Source organism: Ilyonectria robusta, assembly GCF_021365365.1.
Source record: "Ilyonectria robusta strain PMI_751 chromosome Unknown BGZ61scaffold_19, whole genome shotgun sequence".
NCBI lineage: Eukaryota > Fungi > Ascomycota > Sordariomycetes > Hypocreales > Nectriaceae > Ilyonectria > Ilyonectria robusta.
The window spans coordinates 1002286-1021982 of NW_025764453.1; the positions used below are offsets into that span (position 1 = coordinate 1002286).

Sequence of the window (19697 nt, forward strand, 5' to 3'; positions counted from 1 at the left end):
CCGGTGGATTGGCTGTGTGGTGACGGCCGCTCAACATCAAGTTGCGTGCACGTGCGCGCTGAGCGCTGAGCCGAGTCCATGAATGGTGGTGTCGGTATCTGGCGCAATCTGACCTTATTCGACAGCGATGAGTACTACGTTACAACGGAATGATCTTCTCCGAACATCCGTTGTGAGGAGGGTTACACGATCTTTGGTCTTTGTACGATTTGCAGTTGAAATGGGTGAAAAAGAGTCGTTCACCCGTTCCCCTCCACTGGCTGAGAGCAGAGAGCAGAGAGCAGAGAGCACAGAGTGAGTGAGTGAGAACCTTGGGATCGAACAACCTTGGACGTGTGGACAAGGACTCCCAAGCCGGTAAAGTTAGTTACGAGACGCGTACCGTAATGGTGCATACACGAAATGTGCTCATCCTTCAGGTCTCGCGTCTTGCGTCTTGCGGCGGACAAAAGGCCGGTCGAACGACCACGCAATGCTGGCAAAAGCTGGGGTACAATGGTATGGTTCGGCCGGTATGGGGGTGGAACTTGGAAGTTGAGTCATCGTCGCAGGAAAAGGAGGGACGGATTGGCCAACCACAAGGCATTTTCCTCGCCGAAGTCAGAGCACCGGCGGGGCAGGCGGTGGAGTGAGACAGCCAATGGGAGCTCTGGATAAGGCAGATCCCAGGAGCGGATGCAGTCGCTATTGGCCAAGGTGGGCCGAGCTGCCTTGTGACGCTATTCCTGATCGAGCACGCCGAAAGACTCAATCTCGTCGACTGCTGCGCCATGTTCCTAGGCCTCCGTTGGCTTCAAGTGAAATACCATCCACCAGCCCTCCAGCGGCCTTAGGCGATTTCCTCTCCTCTCCTCCCCTTCGATACAATTCCTGACGCCATCCCCATATACAACCCCATCGCCAGTGCCCGAGTGTGTGTCTTTTGATCACCACTCCCCCTCCCCCTCTCCTCCCCTCTCTTCCCCCGTCTTCCCCCGCGTCCCACAGTCAGCAGGCGTCCGCCGAAGCTGGCCCATCCACCTTCCGCTTCGACCGCCCGCGTTCCGCGCCCACACCCACCCAGATCCTGGCGCAGCCGTGCCTCTCACCCACACTCGCTTGCTTACACTGCTAGTTGGAGTAAGCAACCCAGAGCAATCAATAAAGAAGTAAACCCCCAATCCAACTCACCGCGACCTCCCGGAAGTCGCAGCCTTGGAGCCGATTCAGTTCTCAGTAGCGGCAAAGGACCCTTCGAAAGAAGATCCTCTCACCCTACGTTCGGCGCTCCGCTTTGCTGTGGTTGACCCTGGATTCCCGACTCCCGCTCTCGTACCGTAACCGCATCCCGGAACAACTGCCAATCATGTCTTCCCGAACCACCTCGTCTACTCTCCCCCAGGGCTTCTCTGTCTACCAGCCTGCTCTCGGTGCCCAGCTCCAGTTCTTGCCTGCCGTCGGAACCCCTGAGTTGGACGAGCTGCTCAACACTTACATCCCCGGCCCCGCCTCGGCCCAGGAGAAGCGAGCCTCGGTGTCGCTCGACTTCCTGGAGTATTCTCACCTGACCGGCCAGAGCTTCAAGTTCTACGCTGTCTACTCCATGGCCACCCCCGTTGAGTCTCCCGCTACCGTTAGCCCTGTCATGTCCACGTGGGATTGGAGTCAGGCCTCCACCTCATCGCGTTCTCCTACGTCCCAACAAGCCCGCACATCCCCTAAGTCTGGTTCTTCGCGTCATCAGGCCGACTTCTCCCATATCCCCGGGATGAAGATCATGACCAAAGATGGTCTGGACGTCACCAACTCGGCTTCTCGAGGATCTAAAACCAAGGAGCAGCGTGACCACGCCCACTTGATGCGCATTATCAAGGCTTGCGATAGCTGCAAACGGAAGAAGATCCGCTGCGACCCCAGCCACAAGAAGCGTGGCGTGTCTCAGGCTTCTCAGTCTCAGCCCGCGGCAAGGGCCACCAAGAAGGTCAGGACCGTTGCACAAGAAGCACGGGTTGCTGCTCCTGCAATAGTTCCTCAAACGGACTTCTCTGTCTCGGATTCTTCATTCGCAATTGACCAGTCTTTCGCTCAGGTGGACCTGGAGATGCTGACTCCTGCGTTACCTGCGCTCGAGCCTTGGGAAGAGTTTGTCCAGTATCCTACTGCTGAACTCTCGGCCGACTACGACTTCTTCTACGATCCTGAGGGCTACCTCTCCCCCGAGTCTTCCTCTTCTCTGTCGGCATTCTCCACCAAACCAGTCACTCCCAACTCGCAACAAGACCTGTCGGGTTACTCCAACCAGTCTACTGGCGAGGCTTCTATGCCATCGCCACAACTCCCATTCAACCAGACCGACTCCATTCACGACTATGTCGACTTTAACCTCTTCTCTCCTCAGTCATGCTTCTCAGAAGATGATCACATGGTCCCGATAGAGATGTCAAGACAAGTCGCCAGCCAGTCACAATCACTCCAATCCAGCCTGCTCCAATCAGATCAATCCCCTGGAGGGTCGGGCGGTGATGGTGGTCTGATTGGCAACGTCTCGGATGCCGCATCCTCCTATCTATCTGGTGATGAGGAGAGGACCCGACATGACCCGTATCGCGATCCTGGACTTGATGCACAGCAGGACTACAGTCCGTCGTCCTCCAGCCTCAGCTATGATGTCTTCAGTTACCCTATGAGCTGGATTGAGGAGCCGACGTCCATGTCGACCAACAGCTTGGACATTTGTCAATCTGATGGAGACAACGTACGTTCATTTTCGACGGTCTTGATGATTGAGCACCGACTAACTTCGCAAAAGGTGATTGTCTGCAACACAGACGTTGACTCAGCAGCATCAATCGTTGAACGCGTACGTTTGGCATCCTCATTTATCATCTGGCGGCGACTAACTTTGTGGAAGGTCTCAACATTGGCAGCCCTTCGTCAACCTAGCGGACTTGATGATTCGACAACCGCGACAACTGTGACTCATGATGGCCTCAACACATTGGTCGATCGCGTATGCTTCCATGGCCTCGTTTTGATGGAATCATTGCTGACTCCCCGCCAGGTTGTACCCAACAATGTCGCGCATTCCTTACGAGCTGTTACTCGTGGTGGATCTGAATCCCCAGTTGATACCACCGGTATACACTCCACGGTTGAACTAACCGCGATTGCGAACTTGGCTTCTGTTGCTCCTGCCACTACGTCGGCCATCGGCCGAACAGTTGTTGCCAATGACTCCGAGTCTTCAGATGGCCTGCAGGTAACAACAAGTGGCTCATCACTCACTGAGTCACGCCCTGTCAACGCTGGCACTGTCAGCTCCGGTATGGAGCCGTCGTCAATTAGTCGTGGTATAATTGCAGCGGCAACGATGACTGCCAACTCTGGCGCGCGACAGTCGCCAGTTAGTCGTCGTACAGTTGGAGGTGCAGCAATCATTGCGAACTCCGGCCTGCAGCACTCATCAGTCGAGTGTAGCACAGTCGCATATGCAACCGTGGATGCGAACTCCGATGTATCGGCACAGTCTCTGTCTGAACATCACAGCATCGCAGCTACCAACACCGCCGACATGGCGAACACTCAACCGCTGACGTACACTTCTCGTGTTGATCAAGGCGTGAGTGGCGTGTTGTCGCAAGCGTCGCCTGACCAAGCTCAGTCGTTATCATCGGTCGATGTACCTCGTGTTGAGGCACAAGCCCAGACTTACTATGCACCTTTCACATCAGCGGTCGGTGGAGGTATCTCCTTGATGCCGCTGATGACCAGTGCCCTAGTGGTCCTGGCATCTGGCTCAGCCAAGTCATCGGCTGAGCAATACCTGACAACAATGATGTCAGTCGTGCTCTTGCTTTTCGCAATTGCTGGCTGGTTCCATCAGTCCCACCCGTCACGTAGGAACTCCTATGGACAACCGTCAAGTTCTCTGTCTGGAAAGACAAAGCTCAGTGGGATTGCCACTGGCTTTGCTGCAACCGTTCGGGACAGACTCGAGGCTCTCCAGAGCCAAGCATCAAACGGCAAGATGTCAGTCAGCCGTGTGGTATCACGAAGCGGATGCTTGATTGCGGTGTAGAACCTGGAGATCTCATCGCGCCGCAAGCAGATAGCGGAGGTGGATAAGGAGCACGAGGCTCAAGATACCCCATGGTCCTCGGGGACGAGACCAAAGACTCTTTTCTTGTTTTGTAGTGTACAGTAGCATTTGGTAGACCGTGTCAACAACGCCGGTCTGGACAGGAGGGGTAGAACCCATAGAGCAAGCATCGAATCTTAGAGCAATTGACTGGCCTTTAACGGCCGTGTACAATTATTACATCTGGATGTATCATTCCCACTGTGATTCTTGTCATGAAGACTTTTACCACCACTCCTGACAAGTGAATTCCCTGCGATTCTGCGAGACTGGTGAAGGAGGACATTTGGGTGCCCTTTTCGCGACGTCATGTGACTTTGGCAGTGGGACAATAAAGGCAAATAGTGGGGTACGGGCCTTGGCGCAAATGGCTCCAGGATCGTAGGCGACCAAACTTTTACGCCTCCAGTAGGACAAGGGTCATCTTTTGACTGTGAATGTGTTGGAGGGCCATTGATCAAGCCAGCAACCCTTGTCTCGATTCCAGACATTTGGACCCGCGATAACGCTCAGATACCGGCGTGCTATTTGATGCGTTTCTTTTGTACGCCTCAGTGAAGCCAGCAAGTCGGGGCACTTTGTTGTGTTTGCTCACTCACATCCTGTGACGCAAGACTGTTGGCTGGGCTCAATCAGTCAACATCCCCCAGGCATTCGGGCAGCTCTTCTCTGAACGGAAGTTTGATTGGAGGCGTTGGATAGGAACCCTTCTTGCCGGGCTACGCCCAGTGTTCGTCGATCCACGTGTGCGTGTGTGAAGGACCATCCTCCAAGTCTTGACTGCGAATGTCGGCGACGTTTGATGACTCACTAGCCACGTCTTACTTATTAAACACGGGCGTTCGTTCACTAAGTTGAGTTAATTGGCCTAGCTGTAGTGATTGCAACGAGACCAAAGGGTCTGGGAGACACGGTGACCAAGTACCCGGAGGGGCAGGCAGGCGGACAACAAGGTACGGGGAGCAAGGAGTGAAGAAAGACGCCATCACGTTATTATCTCAAGGGAAATCAGGTGACGTACAAGAAAGCAACCTGCCTTTGGGGTCCGGGTCAAGCGACAGAAGCCCACCTGGTGGCAGGCGGTTGGTAGTTGGCAGTTGGCAGGTGGCAGTTGGCAGTTCGCAGTTCGCAGTTTGCAGCTGGCAGTTGAGGCGGGCAAGAGCAATCGCGGGCCAGTCACAGTCATGGGAATCCTAAAGAAGGCAAGCTCGGCCACATCAAGAGCCCTCCGCCGGCTCTTTGGCCATGCGCCGCCAGCTGGTGACAGCGATACGGCAGCTGGCAGCACTGCCAGCCTCAGTGCTAGCCAAAACACAAACCACCACGACCCCAAACAAGGGCATGACAACGCCAACAACACCGACACCGACAACACCAACAATACCGACAAGAGCAATCAAGAGCACAAGCACAAACCCGACACTCGGCAGAATACCTCTTTCCCCACTCCTTTATATTCCGGCGTGAGGAAGACATCAACCGAGCTTGACACCAAATCCGCAACCACCACGAGTGAGGCCGAGATAGAGGCCAAAACCGATCCCATGGCGCCCAATTCACAGCAGCTGGTCAAAGGACACCATGTCGGCAAAGAGAATATCCCGCCGGCTCCAGAAACGCTCACCGATGTGCTCGGCCGCTTGAGTCTCGATGGAGGTGATTCCGTCCCAGTGGTGAAGACCATCGTGCCCCCAGCGCCGAGCCTCCTGAACCCTTCCGTGATAGCTGAACGAGCTATGCACATGCGCTTTACCGAGGAGGCACTCGATATGGTGAGTGCGATCAAGTGAAAACATCGCCTTTGCTCGTGGCATCGCTAACCACGACTTCAACAGGCACGCCTTGCACTCAGAACCAATGAGACTCCAGTCGGTTGTGTCATTGTACACAATGGAAAGGTCATTGCTAGAGGCATGAATGCTACCAACGTCACTCGAAATGGAACCCGCCATGCCGAGTTCATGGCTATTTCAGCTCTTCTCTCCTTGCCCGGCAAGACTGGCCCCAGGACCACTTGTCTCAAACCAAAAGTGGAAAGCCCTACTTCCCTCGAGACTTCGGATGCCTCATCGAACGATTCACAGGCCCCGGATGAGGGCAACGAAGATGGTAGCAAGGGACACCTCTATCCATATGGCCAAAAGTGGCATCCGGACCCGCGAGTTGATCGTTCCATCATCCGAGAAAGCATCCTCTACGTCACTGTCGAACCCTGCGTTATGTGTGCTTCGCTCCTTCGACAACTTGGTATCAAGAAAGTCTATTTTGGTGCCGTAAATGACAAATTCGGCGGGACTGGCGGTGTCTTCAGCATCCATGCAAACTCTTTGCCCGTTAGGGATGACGGGCAGACCGCAAGCGCCCACCCTACCCCGAGGCCTAGTCAACTTCCTGATGGAAGTGGCACGTTGGGAGTATCGTTTCCTCCTGGCGGCGGAGATGGTGGAAATATTGAGGCTGGATACGAGATCGAAGGCGGCTGGGGTCGCGATGAGGCAGTGGCTTTGCTGCGGCGATTCTACGTGCAAGAAAACGGACGAGGTATGTTTCCGATGCTTAGTCTCCCCAAACCTACTGGATATCATCACTAACTCGATTCAGCTCCGGTTCCACGCAAGAAAGAAGGTCGCGCCGCACGCTTGGCTGCCATGATGGAGAAGGACGGCGACGGTTTGCCGGAGGATGCTATGAACGACTCCGCGCAGGATGCTGAGCAAGGTGACTTGATCCCACTCGCAGATGTGTTGAAAGATCAAGTAAACATTGCCAACGGACGAGTATAAGCTCACCTGGGCTCCCCGCACATCAAGATGCGACAGAGCCTAAAAACGTGAAGGACAACTGAGAGAACAGACCATGCTCATCCCTTGGCGTCCTTTTTTTCCAAGACGAGCCCCGGCTTTCTGAGATCAAGCATGCGCTCTCGTCGATTTGCTAGGCGTGGAGACTTGCTGACTGGCTGTTGCATCGTTGTTTGGGTACATATGTAAAGAGTAAATGAAATCAGTCCAAGGTTTGCCGGGTCATTCACAAGGTCCTGGGTTATTCGACACGCAGGGAGGTCCTCATGTGGGCCAGTATGACAAACTGCACAGGATTATTATCTAGGAACTGTTTTGCCCGTCTCCTGACTACTGCCCCTTGCCTAGCCTGCTGGGTTGAGATGGGCTATATCGGGATTGTACCATAAATATCAACATCTGAGCATCGCATGTGTGGCGATGCAAGATTCGCAGCTATGGATAAATGTATATCTTCTCGAAACCCACATGATGTGTTACTAAACAGACATAAGCTATTGCGAAAGATTGCTTTGTTGAGCGAGATGGGATTCAACATAGATCGTTTGCTGTTGGTGGTTGTGTCGCTGAGGTGATATTGCTGCCTAGGGCCAACAATCATACAACACTGACTCACAAGATAAAATTAAGGCTTCGGGTATCGCACGCTGCGGACAAAAACGCAGCCAAGTTGCCCATGACTCCAACCCAGGATGCAAGGGTTGCTAGACCAGCTCTAATAAGAGTTGCACATGGTCCGTTTGCTGGTATCTTGCCACCAAGTCCTCTTCGACATAAACAATGCCCCCATGCTCAAGGCCATCAAACCAACGGCCATCGACTATGCAACGAAGAGAGGACATCCATCATAGCCCTCATGCGCGGCGGAGAGCCCATGGCCTCGGATGTCAACTAAGCATTCCCGCCAGCCGTGTTCATCCATGTGGCATCCGGCAGCCCAAGCGATATCAAACTTCATCATGTGCATCAGAGGATCTTTCAGTGAAACCTTGGCTTTATTTCAATTGTTTGGAATTTGAATTTGCATAGTTGAGACTTTGTCCCAGGCATTGTTCCACAGGACGATAATTGTTCCACATCTCACAGCATATACCTCCAAGTCAATGCCTTGTCTCCCTTGGCAGACAGCTCCTGGGCCGTATATCGGCTGACCTCACCCTCGCCGGCCCTGATTTCTCGCTTCTTGTTGATTTGAGTGTACCCAAGGACTAAGATGAGCGCGGCAACGATACCAGCGCAGATAAATCCGAGTTCGAGCCCGTGCCCAAGAATAAATCGAGGCCCATCGGCCTGTCGATAAAAATTTGATGCCATAGCCTGCGAGATTTATTAGAAGGGTATATGGTCTCGAGGAATCATTGGTACTCACACCACCCAAGTTTCCCATTCCAATCTGCAGGGCCATACCCGTGCCTCGCTTATAGCTGCCTGCTAAGTTGTTGGCAAGCCATGTGATGACACCAGGGAATGCTGGGTAGATGGCACAAGCTGCGATAAAGACGCCACCATAGACCACCTTGGGATTGCTGGACGTGATGCACCTGTATGGAACACGACTGGTGAGCTCTGTTCAAAACATTTGTGTTTTTCCAAACAGGGATTAGACGACTCACATTGTGAAACCAACAATCATGACGCAGAGGAACGAAATAATGAAGGGACTTCGCTTTCCGACGCGATCCGAGATGTACGCAACGACAACGGCGAGGATGGCAGCCGTAATGTAAATAGGAACCGTCATGAGCTGGGATGTGCTAGACGTGTGTCCGAGACTGCGAATGATCGTCGGGAGGAATAGACTGATGCCATACAGAGGGCATACAATCTAAATACCTCGTTAGTATCTACCAATGACCTCACAAAAGCGAAGGAAAAATGGACGAAAGTATGACTTACACCCCAGTAGACGAAGATGTTGACCCAAATCTGCCAGTCCTTGAATGCGCTCCAGACATACTCCCACTTGAACTCATCGGCTTCAGCAACTTGGATTTGATCACGGCCGGGGCCATGAGCTTGGCCCTGGTACTTGAGGCGAAAGACAACAAATGCCCTCTCATCATCGGTGAGGAAGCTGGCCGTCTCAGGAAAGTCATATAGGACGAAGAAAGCCAAAATGGCGACCAAGACGGTAACTATTCCTTCGAGAATAAAGATCCAGCGCCAGCCTTCAAGTCCGCCCACCCCGTCCATCTTGGCGATTCCGAAAGCGAGGAGGCCGCTGAAAGCGCCGGCAATCGAAGCCGCTGAGAAGAACAATGCCTGGCGGAATTGGATTTCATGACGGCAGTACCACATCGTCAGGTAGTACTGGGAGTCAAGGTCAGCACGGGGAATTACTAATTTGGATAGAAGGAGAAATTTACCGCCACTCCGGGGAAGAGACCCGCTTCTGTGACGCCTAGAAAAATGCGGGCGACGAGGAGGCCATGATAGCTTCGTACGATACCCATCAGAGTCATCACCGTGCCCCATGCGACCATGATGGTAGGAAGCCAGACACTAGGGCGGAGCCTCTTAAGAAGCAGGTTGGAGGGAACTTCGAAAGCTGCGTAGGTGAAGAAGAAAACGGTCAGGCACCAGTTGTACTGGTCGGGTTCCATCTTGAGATCTTCTTGGAGACCTTCAATCTTTGCGTTGCCGATGTTGCCTCCTAGGTTGAGAAAGCTGCGTTAGTAATTCTTCAGACATAAGGGGATGTCTTGGGTCAACTTACGGTCCAGGAAGGAGAGGAGGTATAGGAGCGCAAGCATAGGGATCAAGCGAATGTCCATCTACACGGAGAAATTAGCAAAATGTTCGTCTTCTCCAGCTCTATTGCGGATGGAAGCCAACCTTGCGAAGAATCTTCTTCTCGTCCAGGTGGGCAAAAGACTCCAGGGTTGTTCCTGACGTCTTTCCACTTCGATCAGAGGCATGGCCCATTTCGGCCTCGACCACGTCGGCCTTCTCGACCGGAGGTGCGTAGGACGACATGTTGAAACGCCGTAATGAGGGGCGAGTATGTATGGGGCTGTATTTCTCAGGGAGAGGGTGGGAAAGACAAATCCTGTAAGAGACTGCGAGATGAGAAGAAAAAAAAAAGCCGAGACGGAGGCAAAGATCAGAATGGACCCTCAGGCTTGCTTGTTCACTTCGTCTCTGGTAAACAAAATGCATGGAGGATCAGGGGTTTAAATATGCCTTTCCCATCATGTCTTTTGGCGGGGTGAAGGCCAAAGGTCCACCTCGGTCTAAGCTTCGTCGGCCGCCATGGTACTATACAAGAGGCTTGATGGAACGGAGGGTCCACCAGGATGCAGCTGGGCAAATCAGCATGGAAAGGCTGGAGTGGGAGCATAGTTCGAGGGCGAGAAAATCTGGGGAAACGGTAACATGGCGGCTTTTCCCCCGCACTTTGTTTGGGCGCTTATCTTGAACAAGGAACTGTCTGTCATGGGGGGGGGGCAAGATTTCGACAGGGGCGGCTGACGGATCCGAAAATGACGTTCCAGGAACTATCTAGAGACCCAAATGATGCGTGGAAGCGGTGGAGAAGCTAGATGGCGCGCTGATGGGAATAAAGAATGACGGCGTGGCTGAGAAAAAAGCGTTTGGTTTAGTGTGTAAAGAAGGTGGTGTAGGATGATTGTACACTGCGTCATGAGTTAATGTGTGGCTGAAGTTGTCGGATCCGATGAACCCTGCTGATGGGCAAAGGCGCGATTGGCCGGGGCTGTTGAATGGAACTCGAGACTGGACACTGACAGGAGAGAGAGAGAGAGAGAGGGGGGTGTGTGTGTGTGTGGTGTCGGATCCGATATTGGTTGCTGGACCTTGGTTACATTGAGCAACCTCGTAGTGTTGCCATTTTAGCTGCGGCATGTTTCCGACACTCGAAAATGAAGGCGGAAACAAACCGGCTGAGATTGCCACACGGGACTCCCCAGCGCCCGCTACCTGGAGACCAACATGGTAATTAATAGGCCAGAATGATGCTCGCCAGCTAGTCGCACCGGGGATCTACAGTACTACCCCAGGTCAATAATGATCGGCGCCGGATCCCTAATTACCCCGCACCTTAGCTTCCAAGTTCCGGGGTTTGTCTGTCTGTTCAGCTACTGGCAGATGCAAAAGGGGAAAGGGAAGAGGGAAAAACGGTTCCGAGCTGGATCCCAACATATTTCCTGCAAAACCACAACATCCACATATCCACCACCACCACCACGTCGCCCGGATCCGATCCATTGACTCCAATTGCATCTGGCCAGTCTGGCCGATTGGTCCTCTTCCACCATCATGCCGGAGCCCCTCGTAGCCCGCCGCACCCAGTTCTCCAGCTGTGACGAGTGCCGCAGATCGCGCGTTGCCTGCGATGCCCACAGCCGCCGCAACACAGTCGGTGATCCATCTGCTCCCTGCACTCGCTGCCTCAACCGGAGCCGATCATGTACGTTTAATGTATGTTTAATAATTCCACCCCTCAATCGCCCATAGATACCACGTTGGGCTGACTCCGATGCTGCTTCCCGGTGCTTGATACAGTGGATCCAGGGTGCCAAAACAGCCGCCTTGAATACAGAATCTCCCCCAAAGCGAAGGGGCCGCCGCCGCCGATTGAGAGCATCTCATTCATCCAATGATTCAATAGCAGCTCCATTGATTATCGCTCCAGAAGACACGCCAACGAGACGTAGAGCAGCCATAGACCTACACAGCGCCAGCAATAGCCCCCCGCCCGCCGATCTCTGGCATAACTTGGCCGAGTCTGTACCATCTACGCGGCCTACGTCTTTCCCATTCGAGGCTCCACCGCTTCCTCATCCCAGCTTTGCAGATTTCACATCGGATATCATAAGCGACCTCGATTCAAAATGGCTTCAAGATCTCTATAGAGAAGGGTTCGAGGCCGTTTTCGGCTCCTGGATGGGGAGATACAGTTGCCCTTTCTTGTATGTGCACCGCCTAAACGTTGTATATGCCTCAAATCAGCGCGCTGAATGCTCATCATGGACATCTCTAGATTCGAGCCAGATGGTCTTGTCGAAAAGTATGTGAGTATATCCGACCTGTGCTGCCACCTCGACCGGTGTATGGCAGATGCCGCAACTGGTGGCCAAGACCGAGCTCAAGCTCGAGATGCTACCAGCCTACAAGAAAGTGAAAGAGATGGCCTTATCGAACAGTCTCTCCGCAATACCATTACTGCCTTTTCAGCGAGATGGTTGCCCATCGCCTCCTCTCCGGTTCCCTTCCACGACCTCTCTCTTGACCTCGACAACTGCCGTGCAGTCCAGGTCCTCTGGCGAGATGCTCGGAGGGACATGCTCAGAATCATAAATCGGCCGTCATACCGATCGATGCTGTCCCTCTTTCTCTTTGCCCTAACTCCAATTCCCGTCGGCATCTCCGAGGATGAAGAGGCCGATGGAATCTCGGGGCAAGCCTGTGTCCATGCGGCCCTACAACAAATCCAGACACTTCGGGCCAGGCAACGGAATTTGCAATTCAGCGGCTCCAAAGTATCTCCATCCCAAAAGCCACCGCAGGCCATATACAGCACCCCGGAGTCAGCCGACCCTTCCGGTTTCATCAATGCGGAAAGCATAGCCTACTGGGCAGCTCTCACATTCGACACATCAGCGTCCTTGACACTCAACTGCAGACCGCTGCTCTCGTCGGGTCTTTTCGGCTTCGAGTATGAAATGCACTGGCGCCTGGTCAGAACCTGCTCTAAAATGTTTGACGAGGCTGCCAAGCATTGGCGCCAGGGGAGCTCCGAAATGTCAGACGAAAGGGCAAACCAGATTATCGCTGCCGCTGCTTCGTGGAAGTTGCTGGGCTGGAAACTGGCTGCCATCTTTAAAGAGGCTATCCGGGATGGCCATGATGAGGCCGAGGTTCAGAAGGCACTCACAGCTGTTATCGATTCCATCAAGCAATTCAACATCACTTTCCGTCCACATCTCGAGGAGTGCCACAAACGGATCCAGTTCCTCGGCCAACGAACCAAACTCCGCTGGTGTAAGTGGTGTTCTCCGGTTTATTTATCGGCTCATAAGCTAATTTTCTGCCAGTTTCCCTCATGTTTCACTACCATCTCAGCATCCTAATGCTCCTCGATATCATCGAGGTCACAGATCGCCCCGACTTGCTGGTAGACCTCAAGGACGCCAGTACCGAGGCAGAGAACACAGTCATGAATGCTTTGGCATTTGGCCTACATAACACCATGGTCTTGAGGCGGGTTTCCCATTGCAACTCCGGAAATTCTTCTTCTAGAGTCGGGATAACAAACGACGTAGCCCTAACCGTCCCGCTCATATCCATTGACCCTTATCCACACCATGTTGTTGCCGGGGTGCAGCTGATGCGCAAGGCTATTGATAGGGACCTGGCCAGTGGGAAAATCGCTAAGGAATCTTATAACAGCTTATTTTTGACCTTAGAGCGCACCCTTGGGCTCCTCCCGCAGAGCTCCAAGTCTGTTCAAGCGGCAAGAGCCAAATTTTCCACCTCCATACCAGACGAGATAATTAGAGAGGGCCAGAACCATAATGTTGTATGGTATTATGGCGCAGCTGAATGAGGATGTGCCGCAAGAAGTTCAAAGAGAAAGAGCCGACGAAACAAATATCAGGCCGTCAACGTGATAGGGCTAGCATTCTTAATATTAACACAAAATGAAGAACGAGATTCTGTTACTCATAGGTCTCAGCCTCCATGATGAAAACGAAGGTATTGGTCATACACGGCTCTACCCTAGAATTTATCAAGAAATGGAAGACGGCTGCAGCCACCGACGACGCCAAGTGCGAGATTGCTGATCAAGGCTTAAACAAGACCATCGGATCCGATAGCGTCCAAATCCTGGTGGAGAAATTGCCACACTCACTAAGTGCTACCTGGTGGCACCGCGAGCGACTCAAGTGGAGTCTGGTGGAACACAAAGAATCGGATCCGAGTTTCACCTCCCTATATTATGATCAAGTATGCGCAATGTATGGTTCTATGTCATTTTCTACTTCGAGCATAATTTTATTCTTGTGTCAATAACGCAAAGATATTCTTTAAAAACCTCACTATCTTCGACTATCACTCGGTTCGCAACATGAACCTCTCAGTCGCTACAAAGACTTCCGTCGCCCTCATCGGAGCAGGTACCCAGGGCAGGCGTTTGGCATTCATGGTATGGTTTTCATAGTGCTCCCGTAACCTCTTGTTGAACACGGGATCTCAATAGACAATGCTAACGTTTCTCTAACTAGTGGTCCAGTCAGGGGAGCGATGTTCACTTGGTTGATGCCCAACCCAGTCAGCTGCAAGCCAGCATCAAAGCTATCGACGACTTTCGCTCCGCGGCATCACAAAAAGGTGATGTTAGGTGGGGCCAAATTATGACACACTCGCCCGAAACTCTAGGTGCAGCACTTCAGAATGCATGGCTCGTTATAGAGGTATGAGAGTGCCGGGATGAATTCTAGCATCATCACTGACGTTGCGCCGTAAAGTGCGTACCCGAGCAGCTGCCCTTGAAGAGACGTATCATCTCCGAACTCGATGCGCTTGCAGCAGATGATACCATTATAGCCTCCAACTCAAGCAGCTACTCCTGCTCGGAAATATTGGACGGGTTAGCTTTGAAAAACAACCGACGCATCCTCAGTGCCCATTCTTGTAAGTCTCCACGTCATCAATCCACCGCTGCCCAGCCGAGATGTATTCTAGAGACTAACTGCGAAATATCTAGACTGGCCTCCTGAAACTTGTGGTATGCCCGCCCTGTCTGATGGTTGAGACCTTCCCCTGATGAGAAGTACGCTAGAGATTGAAATCATGGGCCATGAGATGACAGAGCCGTCCTATGTTGCATTAATGATGAGGCGGTGTGAAGCACACGGGTTTTCTCCCTTTCACGTCAAGACGCAATCCATGGGGTACATATATAATAGGTTCGTGACAGCTTGCTAAGCCTCTGCCCTAAGAAACTAGACTAACAGGCCTTGCTCGTATAGGATCTGGGCAGCAATCAAAAGAGAGGCTCTGCTTGCTGCAGCCGAGGGAGCCGCATCTCCTGAAGAGATTGACGCTATTTTCAAAGGAGTGCTCAAGACACCCAAAGGCCCATTCGAGCTGATGGACGTTGTAGGTCTTGATGTTGTATTAGACATTGAGAATCATTATGCCACGGCTCGTGGGGATATCCCGCATGAACCAAGACTGTACTTGGAGCAATACCTCTCAAAGGGGTATTTAGGTATCAAGAGTGGTCGTGGCTTTTTTAACTACAAATTAGGCGAAGCAGCTCTGGTTTAAGAAGAAAATAGGTATATATCCTTTCAATAACCAAGTTCTTACTTTGACCATTCATTGCAATGAGACCTCGGGTTATACCGAACTCCAAGGCCCCTGTTGTTTGCTCTGTTGTGGGGCGCAAATAAATGGATAGAGAGCATGTCCTAGGCAAACGGAAACTAAAAGGCCCCTCGAAACGCCGTGGTGAGAATAGCAAACTTGCATGAAATCAGATAGCGGGCCAGGGACCTTTCCCTTCTTAGCGTTCGTCCCCACCTATTACCAAGCAGGAATCGTTTAATTCAAGGACTACTTACGGCCTAACTATCCTGTCCAGAATCAGTCACGCTTTACAGACGACACTCGGAGAATATCTCTTTAAGGGAGTGATGAGAAGGCGGCGAGATGAGATGCTACCTATCTAATATCAGTCTGAGTTATTTTACTACACATCTACTAGCAATATTCTAGTAAAAGAACTGGCATCTAGTCTCTGCTTAGGCTCGCTAATGTACTATCTACACTCCGACATATCTTTCAGTTTGTTTTTAACTTGAGTTCTCCAAAAGACAACTGCGGGTCAAACTTCGAGATGTCTGTCTCTGTTGGGCTCACCCCGTAATCCCACACCGTATAAAAGTTTCGCAGGAAAGGGGTGCCAATCAGGGTGAATCCGGGTGAGGCGCCACCGTCGAAAGGCGGCCAGCATGCATCATCTCTGTATGCAAATCCCGGACGGCGTAGTTGGTCTCCCCTTAGAGTGACCACTTGGGGATCGCGGTAGTCACCGAAGCTAAACGAGAGTGACCACGACGAATTGAACTCGCTGCAAAGGGGTATATGCTCGCCGTTCAGAATCGCTGTGTAGTTCATGCCTATCGACTCGTAGACCTTGAGGTTTTCTTCGTCGGGTAGGGTAATAGACCCAGCGCCCGTATCGAAAACGACGTTGCCAATGTCGAAGTCCGTCTTGGTCTGAATCTCAATGCCGTTGACTCTCTTCGTTCCATTAACGGCTAGTATCGTGCTGCGCCAGACATCATATCCTCCATCAACACGAGTGATGGGGATCGTGACTAGCTCACCCTCGACGTACTCACTCTCCTTAGATGCGCCAATGGTCAATACTCCATCGCCCGGCTGGCCTTTAGTGTCGTTGAACTCAGTACCGTAGTAAATACCGAACTTCGCCGCATCAAGATGGCCTTCTGCCATGAGCGTCTCGACCACTGTGTTGGCGCCGCCATCGATGATGGAGCTAAAAGCGAGACCCATGAAGCCGTCGGCGGCCAGCGCCGCCCAGTTGCTCTCGTTGGCTGCAATAAAAGTCTGGTTCCAAACCCGGCCGTCGGTCTTCCACACTTCAGACACTGCGGGGCCGGCAGTTCTGCCTCCTAAATAGGGGATGTCCGCATAGCCGCCAGTGTAGTGACCTGTAGTTGAACCGTTGATGTTGTAACCAACACGATCGTATCTAGTGAGCTGTCAGCGGCATGTTGCAATGTGAAGTTCAATTACCTGAACGCACCCGCTCCCATTGGGGCATGTATCCGTACAAGTGCCATCGACTGCCCATGATGACGCGCTTCCAGTGTCAAAAAGAAGGCGGTAGGTCTTGGAAGGCGTGCCGATGGCGAACTCGACGGTTTTCTACCAGGCAAATCAATTTGAGCATAATCACTTCCATTCCGTCAGTGTTTTACTCACGTAGCCGTTGTCCACAATAATAGGCAAGTCAAGTGAAGCGGCCGCCGCTATAGTGAAGCACGACGCGGACACAGCGGCGAAAAACAAATGAGTAACTGGAGGCATCCTGATGGTGACTTGTCGATGGCTTTACTCCTGGACGACTAGACTGCAGGTAGATAAATTCCAAAAGGTCCATGATGGGTCTGGATAAGATGGCTCGGCCCTTTATATATATTACTTCATCATAACGACGATCATTTCTCTTACTACGTAGAATACGAGCTGTGCTGGTGGGGCAATGTCATTCCGGGAGCTTGGGATGTTACTGCCGGACAAGGATAACCCGTCCAGCATGGCTTGTGCATACGAGGTGGCAACTGTACGACTTCGTATTTTTAGTATCCACGGTATAGTAGTAAACTTGCATAATTACAGACGCTGGGGTAGACAATAACCAGTACAGAAGGCGCAAGAGAATAGTGGGCGAATTTCAGGAGAGGCTAATACCTGTTGCTAGTCGTATTGCAATATCTCGATTTTACTCAACATGTGACTCGTAGATTCTTAGTATCTTGTTTTATTAGTGAGGGCGACTCGGAAATGAATGCTTTGAATCCCTGGATGTTACTTTGGGCGCCTTTACTGGCGTATTTGCTTCGAGCTACGTAGTAACAGCAAGGCCAGTGCAGCATAAATCGTGACCACCATCACTCTATTTATATCTAAGAGGCCCGTCGCCTCGTACCTTGCACCAAACCCTACAGATAAAAAGAAGCAACAGGGACATTGAATAGTCTTTACACTTTATTGGACCTCAAAATAAAGTCATTGGGAGTGAGGGCTAAACCTTGTCACTACATACGGCCAAGTCCTCTAACCTCCACAATCTTCCTTAGACACTCACTGCTTGACAAGAGAACAACTTACTCTCTAGTCTACCCTGCCATTAGCGCAGTGGATGTACCCTATCTTATCCGATATCAACATACTCGTTATTGTAGCAGTATGGTCGACCATATATGTATTATTCTATTCTCCAGCTCTTAGTATCCTAATCCGGGGGTGTGGCTTTCAACAACGTTAATTTTTGCGGCAAGTATGCGGTTTCCGACGATTCCAAGCCTGGTGATTAACATTTAAATACTTTATATTTGCTCAAGTCTCGGTTTTAAGGTGAGACCTTATTGAAGCGATTCCTGTTACAACCCTGAGCTCTTGAGAGGTGGCACACTAATTACCTTCAAGATCGCTAGTAGTATGTGTCAGCATGCATTTCGTCGGCAACTAAGCCGATGCTGAATAAGAAAACGACAGTTATCAGTCGACGGATTCCACCAATTCGATGTCGCCGTCAGAGCACATGTTACTCACCCAATACCAACCATTGCTCGCTCATCGTGCACCTCCTTTTTTTCGAATCCATGGGCTTCAGGACACGACGCGGCGGAGGCCTTTTTTATGAGACTGCACCGCGAAAAGGTCAATAGAAACTCTCAATATGCATACAACACTGTAAGTCACGCCCGCCCTCAACATGTGCCATTTGTTAACGAGCCAGTAGTGAGAACGACACCGAGAACGTCGAGGCCCTTCATTTGCAGGGAGGGGGACAAGACACACTTGAGCAACAACAGCATGATCAAAAGTGGCTTGCTGGTCCTCGGGGCCTCAGGGGAGGAGCCTTAGATGAACATGGACGCAGCTTTGTTAAGGACCCTTCAGGTCTCGAACATGACAAGCCCGAGAGGAGAGGTTTCTTCATGAGGACTCTAAAGAGCTTTTGGCAAAACGTCATCAAGGCTGCATTCCCGGAGGCTATCCAGGACATCAAGATAATGTACGGCATGTCTGCACTCAAGGCGCTGGTCACACTGGAGACTAAGAATCCGCTGGTTCATCCCGAGATCGAAGAGGTCGCCAAGGTGCGTCGCGGATTAGATCTAAGCCCCGAGGAGCTGGCATTCATCACGAAGCGGAAAGCCGTGGCAAAGGCGGCCTTCGTCAAATATCTCAATCTCAACCCGGACGAAGTCCACCCGGATGATGTGCCTACCATCGCGTTCGGAGGTAGCGGCGGTGGTTTCCGCGCCATGATCGGCTGCCTGGGCTATGGCGCAGAGATGAAGACGTGCGGCCTCTGGGACTGCATATCATATGTCGCCGGAGTTTCTGGCTCGTGTTGGGCACTCACGGCTTACTATAAGCTCGGACAATGCAGCATGGAAGCAGTCATCGATCATTGCAAGACAAGGCTTTCACCATATCACCCGCTGTCCGGTGAGGCCATTCGTGTCATGCTGAGTGCTCCCAGCGGACCAAAAGTCACACTAGGTCCGCTAATTCAGAAGCGCGAGACTGGCCTGGACATTGCCATGATGGATTACTATTCAGTGTTTACCACCGGTTGGATATTCTTCCAGGGTGACCTGGTGCAGCACCCGATCCCCAGCCCGTACAAGAGAATTCTTGGCCAAGGTCATCGCACCTGGGACAAGTTGTCTAGCTTGCGTGAGCACATTGACGAGGGCCAAGAGCCGATGCCAATCATGACAGCAATCCGTCATGAGCGACCAGGCGAAACATGGGCGCGAAAAGACCGTCCCTTTGAAGAGCCCCAGCAGGCAGCGGGTGTTCAGGTAGAGCCACCCGATGCCTGGTACCAGTGGTTCGAGATGACGCCTTTCGAAGTTGGTTGTGACGAGATTCAGGCATGGGTGCCGACTTGGGCTTTTGGCCGCCCTTTCACCAAAGGCAGATCCACGATGCAGGTTCCAGAGCAGTCGCTGGCTCTTCTACTTGGGCTGGCCACCAGCGCG

The 19697-nt window shown here is 52.1% G+C and overlaps 6 protein-coding genes across 6 annotated transcripts; 3 read left to right on the plus strand and 3 right to left on the minus strand.

The window, feature by feature from the left end:
• Window positions 1-4246: 4246 nt before the first annotated feature.
• BGZ61DRAFT_457902 (uncharacterized protein) lies at window positions 4247-4504 on the minus strand. Its single transcript, XM_046246693.1, has one exon. The coding sequence runs from the start codon at window positions 4426-4428 to the stop codon at window positions 4255-4257; it is 174 nt and encodes a 57-aa protein (XP_046100558.1). The 5' UTR covers window positions 4429-4504; the 3' UTR covers window positions 4247-4254.
• Window positions 4505-5661: 1157 nt separating this feature from the next.
• Window positions 5662-6900, plus strand: BGZ61DRAFT_360691 (cytidine deaminase-like protein; the record flags this gene model as incomplete). The annotated part of the gene is made up of 3 exons (XM_046241201.1): window positions 5662-5889; window positions 5953-6658; window positions 6719-6900. 3 exons carry the CDS (start codon window positions 5662-5664, stop codon window positions 6898-6900), a joined length of 1116 nt encoding a protein of 371 aa, XP_046100559.1.
• Window positions 6901-7684: 784 nt separating this feature from the next.
• On the minus strand, window positions 7685-9992 carry BGZ61DRAFT_426893 (major facilitator superfamily domain-containing protein). The gene is made up of 7 exons (XM_046243685.1): window positions 9754-9992; window positions 9635-9692; window positions 9285-9571; window positions 8815-9228; window positions 8532-8743; window positions 8288-8459; window positions 7685-8235 (listed from the first exon to the last, which is right to left on the minus strand). Exons 1-7 carry the CDS (start codon window positions 9892-9894, stop codon window positions 7999-8001), a joined length of 1521 nt encoding a protein of 506 aa, XP_046100560.1. The 5' UTR covers window positions 9895-9992; the 3' UTR covers window positions 7685-7998.
• Window positions 9993-11652: 1660 nt separating this feature from the next.
• Window positions 11653-15213, plus strand: BGZ61DRAFT_360149 (uncharacterized protein; the record flags this gene model as incomplete). Its single annotated transcript, XM_046241140.1, has 9 exons — window positions 11653-11853; window positions 11928-12921; window positions 12975-13384; window positions 13961-14086; window positions 14166-14354; window positions 14436-14574; window positions 14648-14668; window positions 14723-14849; window positions 14913-15213. Coding segments are annotated over 9 exons (2508 nt in total), but the record flags the coding sequence as incomplete, so codon positions are not given.
• Window positions 15214-15607: 394 nt separating this feature from the next.
• Window positions 15608-17063, minus strand: BGZ61DRAFT_397067 (aspartic peptidase domain-containing protein). The gene is made up of 3 exons (XM_046242971.1): window positions 16900-17063; window positions 16721-16842; window positions 15608-16666 (listed from the first exon to the last, which is right to left on the minus strand). The coding sequence occupies exons 1-3, from the start codon at window positions 17002-17004 to the stop codon at window positions 15730-15732; spliced, it is 1164 nt and encodes a 387-aa protein (XP_046100562.1). The 5' UTR covers window positions 17005-17063; the 3' UTR covers window positions 15608-15729.
• A 1316-nt stretch (window positions 17064-18379) lies between these two features.
• On the plus strand, window positions 18380-19649 carry BGZ61DRAFT_536181 (acyl transferase/acyl hydrolase/lysophospholipase; the record flags this gene model as incomplete). The annotated part of the gene is made up of 2 exons (XM_046254359.1): window positions 18380-18393; window positions 18443-19649. Coding segments are annotated over 2 exons (1221 nt in total), but the record flags the coding sequence as incomplete, so codon positions are not given.
• Between the last annotated feature and the right edge of the window lie 48 nt (window positions 19650-19697).